This window comes from Oryza glaberrima, chromosome 3 (genome assembly GCF_000147395.1).
Source record: "Oryza glaberrima chromosome 3, OglaRS2, whole genome shotgun sequence".
In the NCBI taxonomy this organism is placed as follows: domain Eukaryota; kingdom Viridiplantae; phylum Streptophyta; class Magnoliopsida; order Poales; family Poaceae; genus Oryza; species Oryza glaberrima.
Window position 1 is genome coordinate 1,514,121 of NC_068328.1, and position 27,278 is coordinate 1,541,398.

Sequence of the window (27,278 nt, forward strand, 5' to 3'; positions counted from 1 at the left end):
TGCCTTGACCGTGTGCTTCCGATAATCCGATGCACGTGATGTGTCGCTAAAGCGGCTCACTGGCTCAGGATGCACCGTGCGTGTTACTACCACCGACTGCAAATACACGCGGATCGACAGCTCAGTGTGGTGGTGGCTTCAGCTTGGCGGCCAAGAAACTTCAAAACCATATTATGGCATCCTTCCAAAATTTTAGAAGGGAAGAAGAGGAGCTATGATATAGACAGTGCGAGCCGGCCACCATGTACACTCGATAATTGGACACCTTCACAGTTCACACAATGCCACCATCATATCACCATGAGCTTTATTAAGGGATACTAGTCGACCCTGCCTTATGCGCCTAGAAACTTAAGCACCCTGCATGTACGAATGACTAATTAAGTGTGTGAATGTACATTGGCGAATCTAGAGATCTTTTAGAACATGAACAAACATATATGTCCAAAGGATTATATGGATGCCATTGAACATCAGCGATGGAAGCTATTACATTGATGTGACTTGTCAATGAGTTCGGACGGTTGCCCGAAGGTAACCACTAGCCAGGTCTTGGATCCGCTCCCAAAAATATACAATTAATTATTTCTTTAATTAATTAAATGTGGAAACATACATGTATGAAAAAAGTTCAAAACTAGCTAGGCATTATGTAGTTGGTCACAAAACGACATGTTTTTTTAGCTGGAAGAGTACATTTTACAGCTAGCTGGAAGTGCACGAGCTCGGGCGGTCGTCCGGGGTCACCAGGTTTTGGATCCGCCCCCCAAAAAAATACAATTAACTATTTCTTTAAATATAAAAACATATGTGTGTGAAAAAGGTTAAAAACTAGCTAGACATTATGCAGCTGGCTACAAAACGACATGTTTTTTGCCTGGAAGAGTACATTTTATTGCCAGCTGAGAAATAGTGTAAAGCTTAACTCTAGGTGCACAAATTCGGACAGGTGCCACTCATGGTCGGCAGGCCTTGGATCCTCCCCCAGGAACATACAATTAACTTTTTTTGTTTAAATATGAAAAAAATATGTGTGTGGAAAGGTTTAGAACTAGACATCATCCAGCTGGCAATAGAACGACATGTTTTTTTTTTTACATCATTGAGTTGGCAACAGATTGACATGTTTTTGTGACTGGAAGAGTACATTTTTACTGCCAGCTTTGAAATACTATGAAGCTTAACGCTAGGTGCACGAATTCGGATGGCCTCCCGTAGTCGCTAGGCCTTGGATCATCTCACAGGATATACAATTAACTATTTTATTTAAAAGAGAAAACATATATGTGTGAAAATGTTCAGAACTAGACATCATGCAGCTAACAACAGAAACGACATGTTTTTAATTTGTCATAGGAAGAGTACATTTTACTTCCAGCTTAGAAATAGTATGAAGTTTAACTCTAAGTGCATATATATGAACGGTCACCCGTGGTCACCAGGCCTTGGATCCTCCCCGGGAATATACAGTTAACTATTTTGTTTAAATGTGAAAACATATGTGTGTGAAAAAGGTTAACTAGATCACCATGCAGCTAGCAACAGAACAACATGTTATTGTGACCGGAAAAGTACATTTTATTGCCAGCTTAGAAATAGTATGGACCTTAACTCTAGGTGCACGAGCCCGGACGGTCGCCCAGGGTCACTAGGCCTTGGATCCACTCCTAGGAATACACAATTAACTATTTCTTTCAATGTAAAAAGCATGTGTGTCAAAAGGTTTAGAACTAGACATCATGAAGCTGGCAACAAAACGGTATGCTTTTAATTAGAAGAATACATTTTACTAGCATAGAAAATGGTATGAAAGCTTAACTCAAGGTACACGAATTTGGATGGCCACTCGGCCTTGGATCCTCCCCAGGAATAAACAATTGACTATTTTGTTTAAATGTGAAAACATATATGTGTGAAAAGGTTTAGAACTAAACATCATACAGCTTGTAACACATCACGACATGTTTTTATGACTGGAAGAATACATTTTATTGCCAGCTTCAAAATAGTATAAAGCTTTAACTCTAGGTGCAGCAAGTATGAAAGCATACTGTTTATCTTACTAGAAAAAAATGTAAACATGTAAATATCCAACTTTGCAGCGGAATATGATCCTCCGACGTAAATTAACATGTGACAATTGCCTCATGACCCCACTTGTCAGCCACAAAGTTATGGTTATGTTATGCCAGAGGATCTGATTCGGCATGCGGATCCTTGGGCTGGTTGGTTTGCATGATATTTTCGTAGCAAAAACTAGTTGTAGTTGAGTCCATGGCTCTAAAATTCTCCTAAGGTCCGCCATTGATCTCCCCATGCAAGAGGGAGGCATGTCTCAGAGAGGCCTGTAGCGACTAGCGAATGAGCAGGGGTCCAACAGGCCAACAGGAAGCTCGTACCAAGACTTGCAGGCAGAAACCTACATGAATGAATGCCTTGATTGCGTGCCGGGCAGTCTCCCCACATTCGCAGCAGCATGCAGCTGACACCGATCGAACAGGGCGCACGTACGTACGTCCGAGGTTGGCCAGTGGAAAGTGCGCTGCGCTGCGACGGGTGGCAACGGAACGCAACGCGCCCCATATGCATCGCATCCGTTTCGTCGCTTCCGCCTTGCCGGTGGCTGCCAAAATTGCCATCCCCTGGCCAGTAAATCAGCAAGGGGCAGTGGCGCAGTGTGCAAGCTGGCCTGGGTGTAAGACGGTACAAAAGTGGTGCGTAGCGCATGTGAAACTGATGGTGAAACACATGTGACGCGAGACGAGACTTGAGGCGGGGAGAGGGCTATCAGGCAACCCCACCGCACCACCGGAACCACCACCTCACAAACACCGTCACCAAACGCCGATTTAATACCCTTAAAAGCGACCCGATCCCCAGTCCGGGCAAAGCAAACCCCCACATTCCTCCGCTGCTGCTGCGTCGCGCGCGCGTGTGTGCAGTGCACCGCCCGTTCGCGGAGCCGATTGATTTTACAACACCGCGCTCGCTCGCGGTCGCGGGGGGGCGGAAGCTGGTACTACTCGCTATCATGAACGGTGGCATTGGCGACGCGCTGATGCAGCCGCAGCACGTGCAGGTCATGTCGTCGTCGTTGCCGATGGTGGCGTCGACGTTCGTGGCGGAGCCGGCGGCGGCGGCGGCCAACAAGCCGAGGGCCGCGGGGCTGCCGCCCACGCCGCCGCAGGTGTTCGCCGCCCAGCGCGCGGCGGCGGCGGCGGGCGGCGACGTGTGCATGGAGGAGTCGGCGCAGGGGGGTGGTGGCGGGCTGCCGCCGCGCAAGGCGCACCGCCGCTCCAGCAGCGACGTGCCGTTCGGGTACCTGGCCGGGCAGCACCAGCTCCTGCCGCCCAAGGTGGAGGCCGGGTGGGGCCACCTCGGCGCCGGCGCCGGCGGCGCAGCTGCCGCCGATGACCTGTTCAACGCGTACCTGAACCTGGAGGGGCTGGACGGGCTCAACTCCTCCGACGACCGCCACGACGAAGGGGACAGCCGCGGGAGCAGCATCAAGACCAACGGCGCCGACAGCAGCGAGAACGAGTCGGAGGAGTGCGCCGACGACACCCGCGGCGGGATCCGCCTCTGGTCCGCCGACGGCGGCGAGAGGAGGGAGGGCGTCAAGAGGAACGCCGCGGGGGAGCCGGCCACCGCGCCGCTGGCCCGTCACGCCAGGAGCCTCTCCATGGACAGCCTCATCGGGAAGTTCAACTTCACGGCGGGGACGGCGGCGGCTGCGGGGAACGGTGTCGCGTTGGGGCCGAACAGGTTCAGCCTGGAATTCGGCAGCGGCGAGTTCACCCCCTCCGAGATGAAGAAGATCATGGCCGACGAGAAGCTGGCCGAGATGGCGCTCGCCGACCCAAAGCGCGTCAAGAGGTAAATAATATTCGATCACTCTCCCATCCATCCATATCGTCTCGCAAATGCAAATGATTAGAAAACGATCGATGATTGCAATGTATATTGAGCGCTACGACATGAGGGGATCGATCGACTGATCGCTGAGAGCTTTCTTCCTCCGGTGACAGGGTGCTGGCGAACAGGCAGTCGGCGGCGAGGTCCAAGGAGAGGAAGATGAGGTACATTGCGGAGCTGGAGCAGAAGGTGCAGATCCTGCAGTCGGAGGCGACCAATCTGTCCGCGCAGCTCACGATGATGCAGGTAACACGCACTGATCCCTTCGCCTTCCCGCTTTCTCGTGCAATTGCCGTCTCATCGTCCTGATCGCCTTTTTTCCTGCGTGAAATCCACACGGTTGTTTACGTTGTCTGTGACTGTTTTGGCTTTTGGCAGCGCGACTCGGCGGGGCTCGCGACGCAGAACAACGAGCTCAAGTTCAGGCTGCATGCCATGGAGCAGCAGGCGCAGCTGCGCGACGGTACGTGCCTCCCCTAAACCTCCTCGATCACTCGCTCCTCCCATGTTTGTGCTCGCCAACGTCATAAGATACTTTAGATGTGCTCGGCACTATGATGAACAGTCTTGTGTAAGTTATTGACGTTGACATGCTTGTTTGTCCTAGTGCTTGTCAACTGTTGCCATAATCTCGTGTTTTTGCGCTTGGAGGTTGGTAGTTAGCTTTTCTTTATGCATATATTTTTCTCTCGGGAAGCCGGTGGTCGTTAGTATGTACTCCTACTACTGGTAGGGAGGAGGACATGCCTTAGCAATCATCCAAGAACGAAGATTTGCTATTGTGCGTGCCTTTTCCCCCAATCAAAGATAAAATATATAGTATGCCCTATGGCGTCTCTGAAGTCTGAATCCGTTAGTTGCTAGCATGTTAGGAGCCTGCAGTCCCGTGTAGGAGAAGAATGTTTTGGAGTATTCAATATTCTGCGGTGACTTCTCCAGATTGCCACCCTAGTTTTCAGGGCTTTCACGTATCAAATGTTTCTCCTTGGATGCCATATTGCCATGTGATTGCCACATTTCCTTCTCTCTCACAAGGAGTCTTTCGTTTCAAGAATCTACACTGATCTAGGATGTCTACTGCCTTTTACATGATGACTTCAGGGTTAATCTATCTATTAATGTTATGAGTAGCTGTATTTTTACCAAGATGAATTCATCCTATTGCAATATACTGTTAAACACTGCACCATGAAAGTATGCCACGAATAGAGTTCAGGAGTTGTTCACTTGTTAGTTCTGGTTTTGATGCTCAGTTCCTCACTGCTTCGCCATTCTCTTATGTTCAACAGCGCTGAATGAGGCCCTGACAACCGAAGTCCAACGCCTAAAACTCGCCACCGCTGAGCTCGGCGATTCTTGCTCGTCCAGCAGTCTAGCTCAGCAGATCCAACTCAATGCTCAGAATCAGATGTTTCAACTGCAGCAGCAGCAGGCTACGCAGATACCATTCTATCAACTGCAGCAGTCACAACAGAACGGTGCAGCGAAGAACAATGAATCAAAAGAATGATTTCAGAGGCATTTTGGGCTGGTTCATGGAAAGAGAATATTGGTTTAGATGAGCGCAATTCGCATATTCCTAACTCATTTGTTTTAATGTTGTTAATAATCACCTTGCATTTTTCTAGTAGGTGGTGGTTGGTGAACCTCCTTTTACCTTTCTATGTTCATTGATTCTTTGGATGATACAGTTGTCATTTTTAAGTTACCAAACTGATGAAGTTGTAGGTGATTGTTATTCTTTTGTACTAATATCTATGTCGAGTATTTTGAGTACCCCGGTTCGTTAAGATACACTTGTATTTATCGACAAAAAGGAATGTGGGGAACATTACATAAAATTGCCATTGCCAACCATTCACAATAAAAACTAGTTATGCCAGGTCATACGAAAATGATACAGAGAAATTTGAAATGAAATGAAAAAAAAAAATGCACATTGAAAAAAATGGTACAAGCTCATACCCGAGTGCAGGGTAAAATGGTTAAGATATTTACGAGGAAAAGTAGCTGCCTTATAGCCTATCCAACAGAATCTTCAACCATGGCCTCCTCACTGTCGCTATCTGTATCATTCGCCTCACTGCCTTCCTCAGTCTCCGCATCAGACATCAGATCATCTTTTCCAACACCACTTCCTGGGAGTTGCTTTCTGAAATCTGGATCAACAATTTCGATCATAGCATTAAGAACACGATGATGATCGGTTATTTTACTGATGACATGATCAATATTACTCTGGCTCCCAGCAGCCTGTCCATCAGAGTTCACTAAAGCATCAGCTGCTGAGCTCCCTCTGACATTTTCATCCTGCTCCCCGGCATGGTCTGTAGTCTCCCCCAAGCTCCTAGGAGACTCATTCTCCCCATTGACAGATGGACCTGTTTCCACTGCCCAGCTACCAGCAACTTCTGAGGCCAACAAATCAGCTGTACCAATGGTTCTGGTCTGGGTATCCTCGTGTTTTCTCTCAGAACAGTTAACCTCAAGTTTTTCTTCAGAATAGTGACCAATGCCATCTTTGAGGGTTAATGAGGCTTCCTCATTTCCTTGTGGTTGCCCTCTATCTTTGCAAATCAAGATGGACTCATCATTCTCTTGTGGTTGCACTTCATCATCTAGCTGCATGGTATCACCTCCCATTTCACTAAATCTTTGAAGAGCTGAATTGTGATCACCACAGCCAACATTACCAGCTTGGCTTTCTGTCTCGGGAACTTGCTCAGTATCTGTTGGCTCTAGCTCAGGAGCTGTAGCAGCCAGATCACCATGAGAATCAGACCTGAATCTCTCTGTTGCCATTTCTGGACTATTGCACTCTACCTCTTGAGTGTTTGCCCCTTCAACTCTGGTAAAATCATCCTGTTGTTCAGTCTCCTTGGAATCATCACTTGAACTTTGTTCACTTGCCTGGGTATTCTCTGTTGAAGCACCAGAAGCTTCCATTGTATTTTTTGAGTAGTTTACTCTCGTGCGGGCATCGTCAGCAGTTACAGTTGCCAGTGGCACTTTATTGAGATCATCACCCATGATAGTGTTCTCATAATTCTCTTCATCCTCCAGAGTTCTCTGCATTGCTTTAAGCTGTTCCTGCTGTTTTGCAAACAGAGAAGATATTTCCTCTGTAGTTGAATAGAAAGCACGCAGCTGAGTCTCCCTGCAGTAAGCAACATAGGAAACAAAAGAAAAGGTAAGCTGATTTGTAGTTTCACAAACTTGGGGTTCACCTCTATATGAAACTCAAACAATGTTTCTTACCGTAAAATAATTCTCTCTCTTGCTCCTTGATACCTCTGTTTCTCGATTGATAGATCTCTAATTGTAGCAGCTATTTCAAGCTCAAGAGCTGAGACCTTTGCCCATGCTTCTTCCCGAGCAGCCTGCTAACAGAAGAACACAGATAATCAGCTAGTAAGTAAACAAGAGCAATCCTCTATGCATGCGAAGACCAGGGTAGATTAGCTTATGTGATGAAAACATCAGAGGAACTTGAAATCTTTTTCTACCTTCTCGTGTTCAAGTTCTTTCTTCACTTTTCTCAGATCCATTTCCAGTTTATCTGATTTCTGCGATTGCAAGGGGGGAGGAAGTGAAGAAAAGATGTTACATACATTCAATGAACTACAAATGAAACAACTTGGGCTTAATAGCTCTAAACATGTTTACGACTGTAACCTTCTGATTGTTGGCGGATACAAGCTGTTCATCCTGAAGTTGAGCTTCCAGCTCTCTTGCTTTTTTCTCAGATGTGACAAGGTTCTCTCGAGTATCTTCCTGAATGTGAAGGTAAATAATTGTAGAATGGAAAAGGAATGAGTGTTCAAATAAACAACAGCAAAAAAGCATACCAGCTTAGATCTCAATGTTTCCACAAGCAAACGGATTTCCTTTTCTGATTCCTGAAAATAAAAGAGAAAGGTCCACGCAATACATTATTTCCCAATTCCTGATCATTCCCTAGAATTGGAAAGAAAAGGTAAAACCTGAAGCTTGCTAATAACTTCTTTCTGTTCCCGTTGTTGTCTAAGGTGAGCCTCAGCTTGTCTCTTGATTTCTTCTTGAGCTTCTGCATTCACTTTATGCAGTGCAGACTTTAAGTCTTCTGCAGCCTTATCACGCTCCTCTCTTCGCAAGTCTCTCTCCTCACTTAGCTGTGCCTCAAGCTCACATATATTTGATTTCTGGCTGAAAACGTTTGAATGAGTGGAGAGTGATGTTAAAATTGGACTTCCTATATGCTGAAAAAGCCTAAATGTCTATCCAGAAGAACATCTCACTTTTCTCCCTGGATCAACTAAAGTGCTATATAAAATAATACTTGGGCATATCTGTGCATGAATTTCACGGGAATTTTCTAGGAAGCAGTACGATCCCTCCAGAAGTTTTATCAAAATCTATCAAAATCCTTTATTCCAAACAAGGAGTATTTTACGGTTTGCTGAATCCATGTGCCCTCTAAGATATGGGACCCTCAAGTAAACCAGCAAAATGTCCCAGTTCAACACAACTATGCTGTAAGATACTACAATACATATACCTGTAATTTGGGAAACAAAAGGGTGAAATATACCAGTGTTTTTAAATGACTTTAGTGATCACGACTGAAAAATATATGCGACTTTTTTCTCTTTTTCCTAACGCTAATAACACCATATACGGAAAACTAAAAGTTATGAGTATTGCCACAAAGCATTAATCAAAAGAACAGAAAAAATAACCTCTGAATTATCTCATCAGCCTCAGCACGTGATTGCTTATATGCGCTAAGCCTCTCATCGAGATCTTTTATTGAATTCTGTAACTCTGTATTTGATGTACTAAGTGAATCTATTTGTTTCTGCTTGTCCTCTAATGTTTGCTGAAGAGATTTAGCTTGATCAACATAAGTACTCGATGTAATCTCTTTCAACTCCTTCAATTCCTACATCATCAGATTTGCAGAAGACTCAGATATAAGAAAGGGAAATCAAGAGGGCACCTTTCAAGAAATGTAGTCTTTGACAACAAAAGGCGATTTAAAAGGAAAAGCAGCAGTACATTCACTTCTAGGAGAGGGATGGTATAAGCCGTACAGAACACTATTTAGATATTTAGATAGTTTGGCAACACTACCAGTAATTTCTTGACACTAGAATATGGAATATCATCATTAATTTAGTAGAGTGGAGAGAAACATTAGAAGTGGCAGTAGGCAGTAGCACAGTGTCACGCAGTACAAGAAGGGCGATTATCCTAGAAGAGACACAACACCAAGATGCAGACGTAGGATATACCTTTTCATGCTGTGCTTCAGATATTTTAATTTGAGTTCTCAAAGTCTCAATTGTGACAACATGTTCCTCAAGTTGTTCCCTGAGCTCCTGCATGGATTTTTGCTAATAAGGTTAAGAAACTTTCATGGCAATAAAAACTACCATCTTGAACTCTTGAAGGGGTCAACTTACAGCATTAGATTTCTCTAGCCGACGAACATCATCTAGTGAAACAGGACCATCAGAGGAACCAATCCCAAGACCTTTTAGTCTCTTTCTTTCAGAATGAATATCCTCTTTAAGATCAAATACAAATTGTGGTACATATATCATTACTTGTAATGTAGCTGGAAAAATGTAATCACCAAATCTTAGGAAAGCACATGTTCCCTCTTACCTGACTTCCTTTTAAGGATGGTAACTTCATTCTCTGCACGACTGACAGCATTAACTTCACGGTAGACAAATGCAAAGGAAGTATCTGTAGATGAAACACGCAATATAAATGACCAAAAAAAGTTCGATATCGATTATATACAAGAAAAACAATGCAAGGTAAACAGGGAAAACACAGTAAATATAATCAAGTACACAGAGGTAAACTAGCAGAGGCCATGTGCAGGAAAGCTCTAAAAAAGTTACAAGGCAATGAATTTATCATAATTGTTTATAAGAACAGTAGAGTTGGATCATAGAAAGTGAAAAAAGCTCAGAATCTTTACTGTCATGAGGAGCGGAGACAAATGATATAATGTCCCCGTGATTAAGCTTGGTTGGAGGTGAAGTTTTCTTAAGCCTGGTCCAGTTGATGAATGTCCCATTTGAGCTGCAGTGCTACAATAAGTTAATTTAAGAAAGGGTGCTGTTTATTGTAATACATGACAAGATAACCAGAAGCACAAGAAACCTCGAGTCCTTGAGGAAAACAGGTACAGGCTCATTGCGGTTAAGCTCCCCCAACACAGTGTCCCTATATATCTTGCAATGTTTCCCACTGATCTGCAAAGAGGAAATCTTGAAGCTGGATTCCTGAACGGCACGGCCTATGTAGTGCTCATCGGCGCTTAAAAGAATGTTCATTCCCTACAATTAAACAAAATGGCTCCAATCAGCTAACTCAGCACTTTTTTGGGAGCTAACTCAGCAATTTACGATTCAATATCTCAACCTCTTTTCATGGCAATGCTGAATTAGTACTAGCAGTTACAAAAGGAAACATTGGGGGTTTAGGGTTAGGGTTTAAGGGAGGGGGACCTCAGGGCGCAGGCGAGCATTCTTGGAGATGGCCGTCAGGACAGCCCAGACACCGTCGTCGGGGTTCTGTACGGGTTGCTCGGCGAACTTGCGCGCCACCGCGCGCATCTCCTCGGGGGACACCGGCGAGGGCTTGGGCGGGGTGGCCGCATTGCAGGAGGCGGCCTCGTCCTTCCTCGCCGTCTTCGGCGTCACCAACAGCTCGCTCGGTGGGTCCAGCGCCGCCATCGCCCGGCGGCGGCTTAGGGGGGTCGACGAGTGACGCGCGCGGCGGAAGATCGCGGATTCGCGGGAAAAGGAGGACGGCGACGGGGGCGGGTAGGGAAGGGGAGTGGAGTGGGGGGGAAGGGGGTGTTTGTCGTGGCGGGTCGTGGTGGAAGACGGAGAGAGGGATACAAGTTCTGAGATTCGCGTGGGGGTGAGATTAGACCATCGTGGCCGTTAGATGGAGACCAGAGAGGGTCCACGAGGCGTCAAGTTGACCGAATCGTAGTGTGCGGGAGAAGGAACCAGAGTCCACATTGCGTAGCAGTTGCAATAGCACTTTTTATACCAACAAGCCCCTCTGCCATCTTGGCACTCGTGACGCATGAGATTTTAGATTTTTTTTTCGATTATCTGATTTTATGAGATGGTAATTTATTCACTCGGCCTGAAAATCTTGTGTTTAATAGTGCAAATCTTATTCGACACATGTAAAGTTTTTTGTCAAGTCAAATGCTATATTTGCTACAGAGACAGGAAAGCATCACTCGTGTGATGGTTGGGTCATGGGTGCATGACTACTCACTAGGGTTAAAATTCTGGTGTATACGAATATTAATCATATGTTAGCATGCTTTCATCAGGAATTTCATGGGTCCAAGGATGTGTTGCCAGTCTCCATCTCCTTAAGCGTGTGTTCAGGGGCACACTTACTAGTATGCGAGCGCGGTGTGCACGGTGTGCGCACGTTTGCGTATTTCTTGCAATTGAAAAAAAAAACCACTACATTTGCTTCTCTTGTAAACACGAACATATACAATCCATGTGAAGAAACCACATGGATCTTAGGCCATGCTTACCGGTCAACATTCAAGGGTACACAAGCTTCATTGACCCACATCGGAACCAGAGCTACCATAGTGGAGAAAAAGAAAATGGCTTAAAGAAAGGTTTTGTAGTCCATAGAGGACATGGTGTTTTGAGAGTGGAAAGCAACTATATAAGAAAAGGTGTTTGCGTTGCTGCTGGTAAGATGTTACTTTATCACCAGCATTTCAAGCTGGGGTGAGGGGGAAGGCTGATGATAAGAGAGGTAAAGAGCTTACCGCTTGGGAGCTTGTCGCCTCTATCTATATATGTGTATCGACCTGTGTCCGTGCCACCCAATTATTGCTATCATCAGCTATAGTTACGCCTATTGCCGTTGAGCTCATTCCTATCGGCTGGAGCTTTCCAGTGCTACTGCTAAAGCTCGTTCTTGATCCAACGACTAAGGCGGAGGCAAGGAGGATGGAAACAAGCAGTTATGGCGGGAACAAGCCTCGATTTCCTTGATCACTTGATGCTACCACCTCGACTATCATGGCCTAGCTTATGTTCTCCTTGTCATCTGAGGTCACCGTTGGGGTGTTCTCCTTGTCATCTGAGGTCACCACTAGGGAGAGAGGGGGAAGATGCCACAACCCCTCTTTACTCCTTAAAAAGATGGTTTAACTTCTTTTGAAATTAAACTTTTTATTGTTGTGAGTCTTATGACTGATAAGCTAACAAGTAGACGATGAGAGTGTAAGCTATAATGCTTGTCTTGTGGTCTTGTACGTGATATGTTTGTACACATTGGGTAACGGAAAAATAATTAAGTTCAACTTGGAGTACTTCAGACCTCAAATGCCACATTGCTAGATCATTACTTCATGCCCATCGAATTCATGAACAATTTGATGGCTCGATTTGGTTGCCGGGATCGATTTAGATGTTAGGACTTGGTACCCCTAGTGTAAATTTGAACTTAGGGGCGGAGGGAGTACTTGGGTATCGTAGCAAAGCACTATAACAGATTAGACCTTTCTATTCTGAAACAGACATGTAGAGTAGAGTAGATGAGGTAGCACGTTTCTTTCCTTCATTTCCGCCAAGTTTGATCGTGCCGTTTCTGTTCATTTCAATTTTTCAAGGATCTGGTACTATTTGAGATAATTAAGGACCCGGTGATGGCATCGTTTTCATCCATGGCAATGCTTTTGTGGAGGTTGGTAACCAAATCTTGACAGAGACCTTGCAGTTCAGGCTTTGAGAGTCGAAAGCCATGGCACTGGAACGCATCATCGGGGTAATTAGCAAGCACGTCGGTCCATGATGATACGTTCCGACGAATCATTGCCGACAGAAAGGCACGCTGAACTCCAAACCCCAACAAACTTTCTCCATGCGACCATGCCTACTGCATCTTATGTTGGTCCCATCAATGGCATGGCATGGCAGATGGCACATCTAGCTAGTAGTTAAATCCTCCGCTTGCGCAGTTGCGCCGGCGGATGATACAAGAAGCCCACGCAGCAATATGCTGATCTGTTTGCCACTCACGCTTGAATGAATACTAGTAGTAGCAGTACTAGTAGCTTTGCTATTACTGTAGATCTGTGCGTACAGCCGCAGCACGGTGGTAGCACCATAGTAGTAGCACCGTACCGGCACGACGGACGAGCAGTGAATAAGCTCATTTATGCATCCGTGGTGTACCCATGGTTTCCCTGTAGGCCACAGTACTACGACCTATACGGACGCAACGCGCAACGGGCAACGACACCACGTCCGCGGCCGTCGGTTGACGTGAACAGCGGCACGATGCGTGAGCGGTTGACGTGAACAGCGGCTGCGGCTGCGCAGCCAGCGAATTGAAGAGAGAAAATTCCTCCCCAACCGCGCGTCCCATGCCGTACCCCACCCTTCGCTGCGCCTGCGCCGCGCACTTCCTGCCCACCTCAACATGCCGGCAGATTGGCAGTGTGGCACCAAACCACGTCGCGCGCGCGCGCTGCTGCTCCCGATCGCGTTCGCGTTCGCGTTTCGGTTTGACCGCGCGTCTCGCCTAGATTTCCACGGGTAAGGTGAAGGTAAACGCCGCGCGCGCCACGCACCAAACACCCAGAAGAACGTGGTTTCTGGCCAACCGACGTCAAGGAAGAAAGGGCTCATGGCCGCGCGGCAGCACCACCCGCACATTAACGCACGCCACCCACCGCCACCTACTCGCCACTCTTTTACTCGGCGCGCCTTGTCTCTCTCTCTCAGTACGAGGGGAGTTGTAGTCAGTAGTCACAGCAGTAGAAGTAGAGCGCCGGTGCCGTCGCCACCGCGGCGGGGGTAATGCATGCGCTCGCACTCGCACTGCGCCTGCTCCTCCAGCTGTCGCGATGAGGCAGACGCGCTCGCTGGCGGCGGCGGCGGCCGTTCTGGTGGTGGTTGTGGTGCTGCATTGGGTGGGGGTGGTGGACGCGGCGACGGCGGCGGAGAGGGGGATACTGCTGGAGTTCAAGGCCGCCGTGACCGACCCGAACGGCGCGCTCGCGTCGTGGACGGCGGGAGGGGACCCCTGCGTGGACTTCGCCGGGGTGACGTGCGACCCGTCGTCCCGCGCCGTGCAGCGCCTGCGCGTCCACGGCGCGGGCATCGCCGGGAAGCTCACCCCGTCGCTGGCGCGGCTGGCGTCGCTCGAGTCCGTCTCGCTCTTCGGCAACGGCCTCTCCGGCGGCATCCCCTCCAGCTTCAGCGCGCTCGGCCCCACGCTCCACAAGCTCAACCTCAGCCGCAACGCGCTCTCCGGCGAGATCCCGCCGTTCCTCGGCGCGTTCCCGTGGCTCCGCCTGCTCGACCTCTCCTACAATGCGTTCTCCGGCGAGATCCCCGCCTCGCTGTTCGACCCTTGCCTCCGCCTCCGGTACGTCTCCCTCGCGCACAACGCCCTCACGGGGCCAGTCCCGACCGCCATTACCAACTGCTCGCGCCTCGCCGGGTTTGACTTCTCCTACAACCGCCTCTCCGGCGAGCTCCCGGATCAGCTCTGCGCGCCGCCGGAAATTAGCTACATCTCCGTCCGAAGCAACTCGCTCTCCGGCGCCATTGCCGGAAAGCTCAACGCTTGCCGGAGCATTGACCTGCTCGACGTCGGGAGCAACCATTTCGCCGGACCGGCACCTTTCGGCCTTCTTGGCCTGGTAAACATCACCTACTTCAACGTCTCGTCCAACGCCTTCGATGGTGAAATCCCCAACATTGCAACGTGCGGCACCAAGTTCTCCTACTTCGACGCCTCAGGGAACCGGCTCACTGGGCCGGTGCCGGAGAGTGTGGCCAATTGCCGCAGCCTGAGGGTTCTGGATTTGGGGACGAATGCTCTTGCTGGAGACATACCACCAAGCATTGGGAAATTGAGGTCGCTTTCAGTGCTCAGGCTCGCAGGAAATGCAGGCATTGCGGGTTCAATCCCTGCCGAGCTCGGAGGAATTGAGATGCTTGTCACACTAGATCTTGCTGGTCTTGCTCTCATCGGAGACATCCCAGTGTCCCTGAGCCAATGCCAGTTCTTGCTTGAGCTGTGAGTGTCTGTTAACTACTCAACCCAGTCCAATTCGTTTGAATTACAGTGGTTTCATGTACTGACAGACTAATTTGAACTACTGCAGGAATTTGTCTGGCAACCAATTGCAAGGAGTGATCCCGGACACGCTTAACAACTTGACTTACCTCAAGTTGCTCGATCTTCATCGGAACCATCTTGTAGGGGGGATTCCAGTGACACTTGCACAGCTCACAAACCTTGATCTTCTAGACCTCTCAGAGAACCAACTGACTGGACCAATCCCCTCAGAGCTTGGGAACCTCTCTAACCTGACCCATTTCAATGTGTCCTACAATGGACTCTCAGGCATGATCCCTGCCTCGCCAGTTCTACAGAGTTTCGGTAGCTCCGCCTTCATGGGTAACCCATTACTATGTGGACCTCCACTGAACAATCTGTGTGGGGCTAGCCGGAGGGCGAAACGATTGGCTGTGTCTGTCATAGTTGTCATAGTCGCAGCAGCGCTTATACTTATTGGAGTTTGCATTGTTTGTGCTATGAACATAAAGGCTTACATGAGGAGGAGTAAAGAGGAGCAAGAGGGGAAGGAGGAGGATGAGGTGCTGGAGTCCGAGAGCACACCGATGCTTGCATCTCCTGGCAGACAAGGCTCAAATGCCATTATTGGAAAGTTGGTGCTTTTCAGCAAGAGCTTGCCTTCAAGGTATGAAGATTGGGAGGCAGGAACTAAGGCACTGCTTGACAAAGACTGCCTTGTTGGTGGTGGGTCAGTTGGTACAGTTTACAAGGCCACCTTTGAGAATGGTTTATCCATTGCTGTGAAGAAGTTGGAAACACTGGGAAGGGTGAGAAGTCAGGATGAGTTTGAGCAGGAGATGGGCCAGCTTGGTAACCTTAGCCACCCCAATCTGGTTGCTTTTCAGGGTTACTACTGGTCATCATCAACGCAATTGATTCTGTCAGAGTTCATGGTTAACGGGAGCTTGTACGACCACCTTCACGGGAGTCCTCATACATTTTCCGGAAGCAGCAGCGGAGTTGGTCTCTCCTGGGAGCAGAGGTTCAAGGTTGCACTCGGTACAGCACGGGCACTTGCATACCTTCACCATGACTGCCGACCACAAGTCCTGCATCTCAACATCAAGTCCTCCAACATAATGTTAGATAAAGACTTTGAGGCTAAATTATCTGATTATGGATTTGGAAAGCTTTTGCCTATTCTAGGTAGCTATGAATTGAGTAGATTGCATGCTGCCATTGGGTACATTGCCCCGGAGTTAGCATCTCCAAGCTTGAGATATAGTGATAAGAGTGATGTATTTAGCTTTGGTGTGGTGTTGCTTGAGATTGTGACAGGGAGGAAACCAGTGGAGAGCCCTGGGGTGGCGACAGCAGTGGTTCTGCGTGATTATGTTAGGGCGATATTGGAGGATGGGACTGTGTCAGACTGCTTTGATCGGAGCATGAAGGGATTTGTTGAGGCTGAATTAGTCCAAGTGCTCAAATTAGGTCTGGTATGCACTTCGAACACACCATCTGCCCGACCAAACATGGCAGAGGTGGTACAGTACCTGGAGTCTGTTAGAACTAATTCATGATCTCCTGACGTCACGGTACAGTAGCAGAATAGGATGTTAAAACAGGAAAAAACGTTTTCTGGTTTTTGAACAGATGATCACATTGTTTTTATTCTTTATTGTGTCCCCAGTCACATTTGTAAAATGTAGATTTGCATCTGAATAAGTGGTTATTTTGGTCAAATTACCAAACCCTGTGAGGATTTATCTTTGTTTTTTTCGGGTGCTCCCTACACCCTCTTTTCTTTCTAGTACTGTGGAAAATGCAAATGTAAGATCAACCACTCTGAATTGAGTACCTCTTTCTGCATGTCTGAGCTAAAGAGGAGTTGGTAGTTGGTACTGTCTAATTGTGTGTCAAGTTTGCAGGGTAGCGAAGGATCAGTTGAACAAGAGCATTGTGGTACAGGAGCAGCTCATCTAAACCACCTGTTCTCTCCTACTTATATCAGCAGTGCCTGAAAGATCTACAACAGCTCAAATTCCATTCCGAAACCAGTAAAACCACACATCCAAAATGGATGAGCTTGAACTGCCTGAATTCAATCCAAGGGAGCGCGTCAAGCAGCAGATTTCAGTCCCATTTCTCTGGGAGGTGAAGCCTGGAGCGCCAAAAAAGGACTGGGCCATTTCCAATCCAGTGCCATCAGCCATCTCATGCCCATCTCCGGCGAAGCTTGTCGTCAGCGTGCCCTTCCAGTGGGAAGAAAAGCCCGGGAAGCCTCTCCAAGATGCATCTCCTTTTCATCCGCTGTTTGATCATGCTGATTTTTCTGTATCTCCTTCCTCGCTAAACCCTTTCTTGGCTGAAAGTGAGGAAGAATATTCTCTAGGGTTTGATCTGGAAGCATTTGGATTTCCAGACAGCAAGGAAGCATCTGGAACTGCAGAATGCGCAGGTGGTTCCAGTCGCCATGGCACATGGTATTCATTTTCAGAAACAGAAGCTTACAGCAACTCAAGTGGAGACACTTCAGCGCTAGATTTTCAGTTTCCACGGGCACCATCAGAGAAAAGCTGGGAGGTTGCTAATGACGATGATCAGCTGAAGAATCCGTGGAGTCCTCCCAAGAGCACATTTACACTGGAGGAGCTTATGATGCTTAGCCGCAAATTGTGCTGCGGGCAAGGGATGCCAGTTGATGTCAAGAAGAAGAACCTCTCCCTCTCATCAACGGTAACGCCTCCAAAATTTTCATTGAATTTTGTTTTTTGCATCTGCAAATATTCATACCAAACATTTTTCGTTCAGAAATCAGAATGAACATCGCAATTCTCAATTTGCAAGCATGGTATCTCTATTCTTCTTGACAACTTAAAGTTTTTTTTGCATTACGATTTAGAACACTAAAAAAATCATATCACTGCAGCATATTGAAAATATAACTCCTATCCTTACGAGAATGTGACCCATTGCATCTACATTTACCGTTGAGGAATCCCACGGATGCTTCACCTGATTGGCACTCAGGAATTTTTTATAACGTGCAAGCGGCATGTGATGCAGACACCACAACTGCTCCCGTTTTAATTAACTGTACTTTGTCCCTCCTCTTGCTTTGCTGTTTCAGGAACTCATCAAGAAGTTTTTAATTGTGTGTTCTTAGCTGCAAGGCACCATGGTTGCGGCACATGGACGAACTGTACTGTGTGCATGTGAGATCCCATAATAATTGAGCAAGTTCAGCAAGGCGTGGCTTGTTCCAAGTGTAAAAGCCTAGCGGTTTCGGTGTTGTTTGTACTGCCATGTAGCTAAACTTGTGAAGCTATTTTCTTTTTGTGTTCTAAGAGAACCACTAAATTTTCAACTTTTTATCAGTCTTGTAATTCGGAGGAAAGCACTGGAAGTGGAATTGGCAAGCTCTTATACAAGCAACTGAAACGATTATTCTGGTCTGCTGATGAGCTTAGGCTCGCAAAAGAACAAATACATTTTTGCTAAAGAACATAATAATATTGGAAATTGCATTTTTCCTGAGAGTATTACACTTTTGCTGAAAGTGAAAGTGTAAAAAAAAAAAGAAAAGGAAATTACATGTTTGATGACAAGAGAGAAAAATATTGCAAAGATGAGTTTAAAAAATTTACTGAAAGAGTAAAAAACATTAGAATTACAGTTTTTATGATGAGAGTAAAAAAAGTTTTTTATGATGAGAGTAAAAATGATATTGCAAAGATGAGATTAAAAAAATTAAAAGGAAATTACATTTTTGATGATGAGAGAAAAAAATATTGCAAATATGAGTTTAAAAAATTTACTGAAAGAGTAAAAAACATTTGAATTACAGTTTTTATAATGAGAGTAAAAAAGTTTTTTATTATGAGAGTGAAAAAGATATTGCAAAGATGAGATTAAAAAAATACTGAAAGAGTAAAAAAAACATTTGAGTTACATTTTTTGTGATGACATTAAAAAATATATTGAAATTTTTTTTGTGATACATTTGAATTACATTTTTTGAAAGAGTAAAAAAAACAATTGAGTTACATTTTTTGTGATGAGATTAAAAAAAATCGCTAGAAGGAGGGCTCGAACCTCCGACCTTATGGTTAACAGCCATACGCTCTGGCCAACTGAGCTATTCCAGCTTTTGCACTGTGTGGAACAAAAGCTTTCTATGTCTACCATGCAGTTCGAATAGTGAAAATTGAACTCTAAGGCCGACCACGTGAGCATGTGCGTCCCGCAACCACTGAAACAAGATTCGCCACAAAGCGTCAAATGTCAGCACCTCGGGCCAGATCTTCTCCAGCTCTTCAGCTCCAGCTAGCTTGGTCAGAGCTTCTCCTTTAATAATTGCACCAACTTGTTTAGGATTTCTAGTTTTCTACTGCTCCGACTACGAGCCAGCACAACCATTACCCACTGGACAGACGCACCGAAAGTTTCAGCAAAAATACTTGTCCAGGGACCTATCATCGCAATCATGCGGATACACCAAAAAAGCCCAGCGCTACAAGACGATTCTGACAAGCTGTTTTCTCCAGAAAAATATTGTTCACCACACAAAAAGGCAGGAGAAGAGAATTAACCTTCACGGGAGAATAAAATGCTGCTACTTTCCAATGGTAGCTCATACTAGGACAAGAGAATGTTGTGACAAAATGTTTATCCATACGACAAGAACAGAACAAGTCACCTGGCAGCTCATACATAGGACAAATGGGCAATATATACTAACATAGAGCTTTCCCATGGTCTTCTGATGGGGAATCAGCACATATCGGTTCTCTCGGTATATCTGATAGCATTACACCAAAAATCCTACCTAACTCCTAGGTTGAGTTGGCAGGGATGATACAAAACCAAGGCTTGGGGCCTTACAGTCTAAAGAATATGCTACGCTGACAACATGTACAGTATGTACAACTCAATTTTTCAACTTAAATGGTATACCAACAGATCCCCGGCCTGTCAAACTGTGTCTTTAGTCATCGCTTGTGTAGACGTATTGCCGCAAAAAGAAATGATGGAATTGTCTGTCCAATGTTCCACGGCATGTGCAAAGAGTTAATGCACGAATAAATCATTGTCAGTCAAATGAATGAATGTCTGTGGCTTTGTAAAGTTAGAGTGATCTGTTGTAGGCTTCAAGCATGGTTGCTTTATCCTGTAAAGGTAGCTGAAATATGATCAGATATGGAATTAAAAAGATACTAATGACAGTCATTGAGCATTTGGCTTTACTACTGAAATATAAATCTTCTCATGGATATACAAAGCATTTCAATATCATGGTTTTCATGAATAATAAGAACACTTCTAATATCTACTTCCAAGCAAAGATAGAACAAGGTGGCTTATTTAATTTCTGCAGAAAAAGGATGTTGATTCATTTAGTAATTGGTGATGAAAGAATATATCTAGTAGTTATAACCGCAACCATCAGCAAAGAAGCTAAGAAAGCATACCTCATTCTGCATACTGCTTTCCGAGGGGAACCAGCGCATAAGAATACCAAGGTGCATTACCACAGGAATTAGTTTGAAAATGAGAGGAGTTGTAACCTGCCAGAAAAAGCAAAGCAAAACAAATGATTTCTAGTGTGTATTAAACAACTAAGCTCCATCATCAGGTAAAAGGAATTTACCAAGCTAAGTGCAGTTGTTCCCAGTAATAATAGATACATTTTTCCCTGAAAAACAAAATTTCAACGAGAATTTTACATCATGCATGTATTGAAGCCAGAATGGCTAATCTTTAGTATGAAGTATGTCTCAAAAAAAATCGATGAACAAATAAAGAATTATTCACCCCAACAAGATGAAGATGCGAAGCACGGCTAAGAAGCACAAATGCAAACTCTCCTATCTGTGCTAATGATAGCCCAACCTTGTGAGAGAAGAAAAACCAGGAGTGAGAATTTATATCATTATTGGCTTATTGCAGAATACTTATGAAAAAACCATCAAGAAAGAGATACTTACAACAAAAGCTGTTCTGATGCTGTATCCAAATGCTTTCACCACAACTGTTACGACTACGCTCTTAACTATTATAACCAGTATAACAGCTGCAAGCAATATGTCAACATGATTCCACAAGAACTTGACATGTATGAGCATGCCGATGCTTGCAAGGAAGAGTGCTGCAAATAAGTTACGAATTGGCTCCACCTTGAATAAAAACAAAGAAATTACATGTTAGAGAGTGAGTTCAATCAGAACAAAATGTACTGATTTAGCTACAAAAACAAAATTACACTAGGGAAGAAACTTCCAGAAGTTCAAATATTAGCAAACTGTTATGCAGACCATCCAAATTGGTCTAAACCGTTTATTCTTAAATCAATAAAAAGAACAGGAAAAGAAAAACATTGACACCCAAGTCAAATCCCTGCATAAAAGAATCAAGTCAACAGTAAGTGGCATATTACCTGCTCCAAAGTATGATGAGCAAAATCTGTGGTTGAGATCATAACGCCAGCAAGAAATGAGCCTAGTTCAAGACTCAATCCAAGATAATCACTACACTGGAAATACAAAGAAATAACATTACTCTATCTACAGAAACGATGTTGCATGTGTAAGATTGCTGATCGAAGTGAAATTAATAGTAATACAACTAGTTTGACAGTAAAAAAAGTCACTATGCAACCATTTATCCCTCAGGTTAGAGACATTGTACAGTAGCATGGGCAGAAACTCTCCTTGACTATCCATGTATCACCTTTAAATAGTTTGTGAATATAATAATCAAGTACTTGTTCGGCAAACATTGGGATTATTGTTAGAATAATATTTATTGATAATGACAAAACACTAGCCATCCTTAACATTTTGGGGGAACATCCCCGCACTAGCGCACATGCAATCATTCGATACTGACTGCATTTGTCCTGTAGCTTCCTCTGTTCCCATTTACTTGCCACCTTTGACCATCAATAACTTCTAAATTATAAGATTTTGCTGAATAAAAATTGTATGGTTATATTTAAATATTTACCAATTTATTGTTAAAATAAGAGTGATCAAAGTCATTCTGATGTCAGAATGAGCTTTAGGCAATAAAGTTGAATAACCTTACCCAGGCTAGCAGCAAGCAGAAAGCAACAGAAGCCAACTGATAGAGTTCATTTGTCTGCATATTTGAAAAGGTACATTAGCAAGTGACGTAAAACAACAGAATCAAACTGCAACATATTCAAAAGAAAAGTATTGATTATGATGTGATCGAACATAAATAATTAACTAGCCAACTTAAAGCATTGCCGGTCAATCCAGTTACAGCCACAACACATAGGACCATAGGAAAGCAGGACTGGATTGATAATCACCCATTCAAATTCAACTTGGAAAAAACAAGCACCATAAAAGCTCAAAACACCACACAAAAAAGTAATACACCACTTGGACATGATCTGAGGATCCTGGCAGATCATACGGATCCAAACACAATCACACACAGCAAAATCCAAAACAAAAATGATGAACAGAAATATCATGGAGCTCAAAACTCTGTACTCATCTACTGAACATTAGCTCAGCCGCAGCACTGCAAAGATTAATGATTGAAAATAATCCAAAGTGACTGAAACTGTCAGGGGCTTGGGATCACATGCCAGTGGGACACCCATGTTATTTTTCAACTTACATGATACTGAGAACGAACTATTCATGCATTGACATGTATAAAAGGTGAAGTACATAAGAAATATGAGCATGAATTTATACATATGAATGCAAAAACAGGAACAGAAACAAAAAGTAACAAGCTAATTCATCTAACCTGCGATGATAGCTGAATCATCAGTTTCAAGAATCGAGGAACAAATGACCAAGTCATCATATATGCAACAGTTATAAATACGGATAATACAAGCAGCCTGCATATTAGAGATATTTGAGGTTACTGATGAACCAAACAGGCACTAAAACATAGGCATGCATCAATATGATAATGAAATTTAGATTTTATTTTAACATAGCTATTCTGATAATAGCCATACAGTTTAGCCATTGACATCACGCCTCCAAAAATGCCACTAGCACCACCCAGAACTGGAAGGAGAGCAAATAATAGTCCAACGGCACAGTCCTGGAGTAAAGGAAACATGGATGTGACCTCCAAAAATTGACTATTTAAATTCCATATAGAATATTAAAAGGGCAATGACTATTTAAAATTCATGAAGAATATTATAAGGGCAAATGTACATATTTGTTGATTATCAGCACTTTGTTCACATGAGCAGTATATATGAGAATTGCCCAGGAAGTTCTAAGTACTTGGCATCTTATTTTATTATATTTTCTGTTGAAAAGAGTGAGAACAAACAGCAGTTTGAGACTTCGTGAGGTGTCCAGACAGAATAGACATGCCATCTTTACATATTACACAGCAAGTTACCAACACAAACTCACTTAAGTTACGACAGACCAGCTTTCTTCCAAATAAGATGTAGGATATCAACAGGTAAAATCTGGCTAAATATAGCTATTATATACAAATATTCAACTGTTTTGAAACAGAAACTCCTAACTTGCTTGCTACTCGTTAAAGATCTGTACTGATTAAGATGATTCTTTTGACAAAATTGCTAAAGTTCTTTTCAAGTACATATCATTTTCACTAACTAAAAGCTAGGAGTGTTTAAGTGTAAACGGATGACAGAACAGGATGGAATCCAAACCTGAAGAATAAGTGTACCAATTGTAACTTGACCATGAAGCGCATTGGTGCTACCTTTCTCCACTAGAAACTTAGAAACCTGTGAGTGTTGCACCAGTATTAAAAATCTTCAGTGTCCATTATTATAGCTAATAACATATCAATGCGATTCACTAAACAGTTAATCATTTAATGGTGTTAATCCCAACAATTCGACCACCTTCGATCTCCAATCTCCAGGTCAAACACATATTCATCCCAAAAGGTAGTAGTAAATTGTCTAAGTATGAATGTTGAATGATAGTCATCTTGAACAGATTAATTACCACTGCAGTAGATGACATTGACAAGAAAGCACCAACAAATACTCCCTCCGATGGTTTAGCACCACACAACTGGAAAAATTGCAATAAGGTGGATAAGTAATTTTCTAATAAAAGAGAGAATATGATGAAGCAAACACAACGAAAAAAATCAACGGACAATAAATAAATATTAATACCGCAGCAGTTAGGCCACACAAGAACATGAACAGAACAATCTGCAGTAGACCACCAATTACAGCGACAGGTCCAACCGCTTTCAACTGATGATGGAAGACAAGTCAGTAAACCTTTGACACATTATATAGTTTCATAATCATATTTGAGAAAAGAGAAAACATTAGATAAAAGATAATGGCAATGAATTCACGATTACCTTTGTCAGTGAAAACTCAAGGCCAAGAGCGAATAGAAGAAACACCACACCGAACTGCGCAAAAGTCTCCACCTGCAGTTGAACATAATAGTTCAAATTCATGATAAATGTAGAGCTTCTATCAAGTAGCACAGCTTAGGGTTGACATGGCATTACTCTTGTGTTGTCATTAGTTCATTACCATTATGGACTATGCTATATTTAGCAATACTGTCATGTATTGTAAAATAAACACAGGAATAGGTATGGAATGTGTTTCATTTAGGCTAACAAAATACGGTCCTTGTATGCACAAAATATGGTGTTTCAAATGTGCCTGTTAACTTTTTTTTTTGGTCGAGACGTTTTACAAAAGATATTGCCTTTAACAGAACTACATGAAGAAAGTGAAATAAGATCAGAAGATGGAGAAAATAGGCTACGAAGAAGAAGATAGAAGTGTGGCCTGTAAGCTACAGTTGTCAACTAGTCATGTTACCTGAACCATTTCACTGATAAAGTTCAAGCCTCCAGGTCCAACGAGAGAACCGGCCAGTAGATAGCCAACAATAACCTGGAAAATAACAAATCATGCTTACAGATTACTGAGGTGAACATCTTTAGCAATAAAGTATTAAGCATCTCAAATCCACTCACCGGCTGCCCCAAACAAGAGAATATGATACCACCAGCAGTAGCTGAAACAATTATAACTACTAGATCTTTAATCAATCTGCAATTCCAAATTTGCATACAATAGATTATGAGCCAGAAGCACATTACATATGGCACGCAGATGTTAAGGGATGAATGAAAACTGACCTTAAATCTAGTTGAAGTGTCGGATACTTTGTTTTACGATTTGACATAACAAAAACATTATCCTGCACAAAGCTATTGTTAAGATAACCAGAACAATCACAACGTGTAAACAAAGTATCCTAGTTATTAAGCACATCTACATTTAACACACCTCCTTATCTATTACAGTTTCCAAGTCATCAGAATTTTCATTCTGACCTCCAAACATGTCACCTATTTGAAAAGGTTTTGAAGAACTACAAAAGAACCACAGCAGAAGTTAGATTTGGATGGCAGGATGATCAACAATGAGCAATGTTAACAGCTTGCTCTGTTCATATCGCAGCCATACTTTGCCTGCTCTGAATCATTCTTCTTTTTATCATGTGTAATGACAGCTACAGTCTCCAGAACAGCCTGTACCAAAAAAAATGTTTCTCAACATACCTTGACATAAACAAACTAATAAGTCAACATTAAATTCTATGTAATTTGAATAGGGTTCATTTGCAAATTGGAACATAGTAGGCAGCTTTCCTCACGGTGTCAAGAGTACATATTAAGAGTATACTTGAGGAAGAGATTTAGTAACTTGACACAACACATAGAGAAATACCAAACTAACATAACAGGAGATCCCACATAAAAAATAACAAAAAGTGTATCTTGGCTCTTGGCAAGGAGTCAACCTTAAATACTTGTTTATCAGCAAGGCCATTTAATATACATGCAGATGTATTTGCAAGAGGAAATCAGTTCTGATTGAAGCTTTCATTTGCTTTTAGTTCACAGTATAATGGAACTCCCTTTCTCAAATAGGCTTTCCATATTGGTAAAATGACTCTGGGTCGCAAACTCTGTAGCGTAGCGAGGTTGTCTGGTAACTTGCTGTTGTATTAACTCAAGTGATCTATTGTGCTTGCAGTTAGATCATTAACTCTGTATATTATGCTGCCTCTCATAATGCAGAGACACCTAAAGCTTTTGCATATTCCCGAAAAACTTCAGTTAAATGACTAATGAATTGTACTTTACTTTAGAGTAAGGGCATAGGAGACTACAAATTTCTCGACTTTCCTACAAGAATCTTATTCTATGTTTACACACTAAAATTAATCATTTCCATTTTTATCAGTAACACCATAACATTATCATGCATTAGAAGCGCATGAGGTTCTCTAACCGATTATGCACTTCTACAAAAAAACAACTTCAACAGGCCTATAGGTTATCCAGCGGTCAGCATCAGCAGTGAATTTAGATTTGCAGTATATAACTTACAAATGACACCTGTTGCCCTGTTGGAACACAGGTTCTCCAAAAAAATTGGAATACAAAACACAGCATACACACAAGAGGAAAGTCACACCTACTTGATGATCTGAGATGCTGTTGTTGAAGCTACTCTTGTCTGGTGCTGCAAAAGGAAGAACAGCAATTCATTATCCAACAAAGCGCAGCGCCTAAGGTTCAAACCATGGGGCAGAATGTAATGTAGAATAGACAGTGTTAAACCCCCCAAAATTGCATGACCTATAAACAATTCTGAAATAGCCCATGACCAGCCAATTGAAATCTCTCCTACCATCCACCATCTCTGTTGACTAACAAACAAATTTTCCGGTGAGCCAGTGCAGATCTAGGAGGAAGGCACTAGGAGGGCAAGGACTCGTACCCTCGGGGGTGTCGCTATCGGAGAACTCCTTGTCGAGCACGCGGCCGAACATCTCGGCGATGCTGCCGTCCCCGGTGGCGTTGCCCGAGCCGTTGGTGACCAGTTTCCCGTAGAACTTCTCCCGCATCTCCTTGTCGGGCCTCGCCGCGGCGGAACGGAGCTGCACCCCGAGGACGAGCGCGAGGGCCACCAGGAGCAGCGCGGCGGTGGAGCGCCGGCGAGACAAGGGTACCCGTCCCGCGGCCGCCGGGGCCATCGGATCGGTCCGGCGGCGGCTCGACCGACCGGCCGAGGCGGAGGAGGCGGAGGAGGAGGCCGCGGCGGCGGCGGGAGGGGGAGAGATTCGCGGGTGGCGCGTCGGGGTCGGTGGATTTTGATTCCGCGGGAAGATTGGTGTGGTTGGCGCGGTGGCGGAGTCGCCGTCCGAGCACGAGAAGACGGGAACGCGAGG

At 44.3% G+C, this 27,278-nt stretch overlaps 5 protein-coding genes and 1 non-coding gene across 8 annotated transcripts; 3 read left to right on the top strand and 3 right to left on the bottom strand.

The window, feature by feature from the left end:
• Positions 1–2,867: 2,867 nt before the first annotated feature.
• LOC127767212 (bZIP transcription factor 29-like) lies at positions 2,868–5,659 on the top strand. Its single transcript, XM_052292476.1, has 4 exons — positions 2,868–3,876; positions 4,029–4,161; positions 4,294–4,378; positions 5,205–5,659. The coding sequence occupies exons 1-4, from the start codon at positions 3,032–3,034 to the stop codon at positions 5,423–5,425; spliced, it is 1,284 nt and encodes a 427-aa protein (XP_052148436.1). The 5' UTR covers positions 2,868–3,031; the 3' UTR covers positions 5,426–5,659.
• Positions 5,660–5,762: 103 nt separating this feature from the next.
• On the bottom strand, positions 5,763–10,758 carry LOC127767211 (uncharacterized). 2 transcript variants are annotated; one of them, XM_052292475.1, is made up of 13 exons: positions 10,422–10,758; positions 10,075–10,250; positions 9,890–9,993; positions 9,565–9,648; positions 9,360–9,463; positions 9,189–9,275; positions 8,634–8,836; positions 7,899–8,100; positions 7,764–7,814; positions 7,591–7,689; positions 7,422–7,481; positions 7,174–7,295; positions 5,763–7,072 (listed from the first exon to the last, which is right to left on the bottom strand). In XM_052292475.1, the coding sequence occupies exons 1-13, from the start codon at positions 10,647–10,649 to the stop codon at positions 5,938–5,940; spliced, it is 2,655 nt and encodes an 884-aa protein (XP_052148435.1). In that variant the 5' UTR covers positions 10,650–10,758; the 3' UTR covers positions 5,763–5,937. The 2 variants fall into 2 exon arrangements, with proteins under 2 accessions (XP_052148435.1, XP_052148434.1); XM_052292474.1 differs by having other exon boundaries at positions 7,174–7,298.
• Positions 10,759–13,555: 2,797 nt separating this feature from the next.
• Positions 13,556–16,588, top strand: LOC127767796 (probable LRR receptor-like serine/threonine-protein kinase At1g12460). Its single transcript, XM_052293241.1, has 2 exons — positions 13,556–15,000; positions 15,089–16,588. The coding sequence occupies exons 1-2, from the start codon at positions 13,820–13,822 to the stop codon at positions 16,581–16,583; spliced, it is 2,676 nt and encodes an 891-aa protein (XP_052149201.1). The 5' UTR covers positions 13,556–13,819; the 3' UTR covers positions 16,584–16,588.
• Positions 16,589–17,079: 491 nt separating this feature from the next.
• LOC127767797 (uncharacterized) lies at positions 17,080–18,745 on the top strand. Its single transcript, XM_052293242.1, has 2 exons — positions 17,080–17,739; positions 18,134–18,745. The coding sequence occupies exons 1-2, from the start codon at positions 17,080–17,082 to the stop codon at positions 18,167–18,169; spliced, it is 696 nt and encodes a 231-aa protein (XP_052149202.1). The 3' UTR covers positions 18,170–18,745.
• Positions 18,746–19,077: 332 nt separating this feature from the next.
• Positions 19,078–19,151, bottom strand: TRNAN-GUU (transfer RNA asparagine (anticodon GUU)). Its single transcript has one exon. It is a non-coding gene; the product is annotated as a tRNA-Asn (tRNA).
• A 453-nt stretch (positions 19,152–19,604) lies between these two features.
• Positions 19,605–27,278, bottom strand: LOC127767986 (K(+) efflux antiporter 5). Of its 2 annotated transcripts, none has more exons than XM_052293484.1 (20): positions 26,828–27,278; positions 26,526–26,569; positions 25,505–25,569; positions 25,325–25,409; positions 25,174–25,235; positions 25,009–25,084; positions 24,851–24,925; positions 24,373–24,444; positions 24,176–24,259; positions 24,000–24,068; positions 23,696–23,773; positions 23,012–23,100; positions 22,792–22,888; positions 22,090–22,143; positions 21,440–21,535; positions 20,991–21,179; positions 20,818–20,895; positions 20,654–20,698; positions 20,475–20,570; positions 19,605–20,185 (listed from the first exon to the last, which is right to left on the bottom strand). In XM_052293484.1, exons 1-20 carry the CDS (start codon positions 27,081–27,083, stop codon positions 20,132–20,134), a joined length of 1,764 nt encoding a protein of 587 aa, XP_052149444.1. In that variant the 5' UTR covers positions 27,084–27,278; the 3' UTR covers positions 19,605–20,131. The 2 variants fall into 2 exon arrangements, with proteins under 2 accessions (XP_052149444.1, XP_052149445.1); XM_052293485.1 differs by having other exon boundaries at positions 19,605–20,173; positions 26,828–27,277.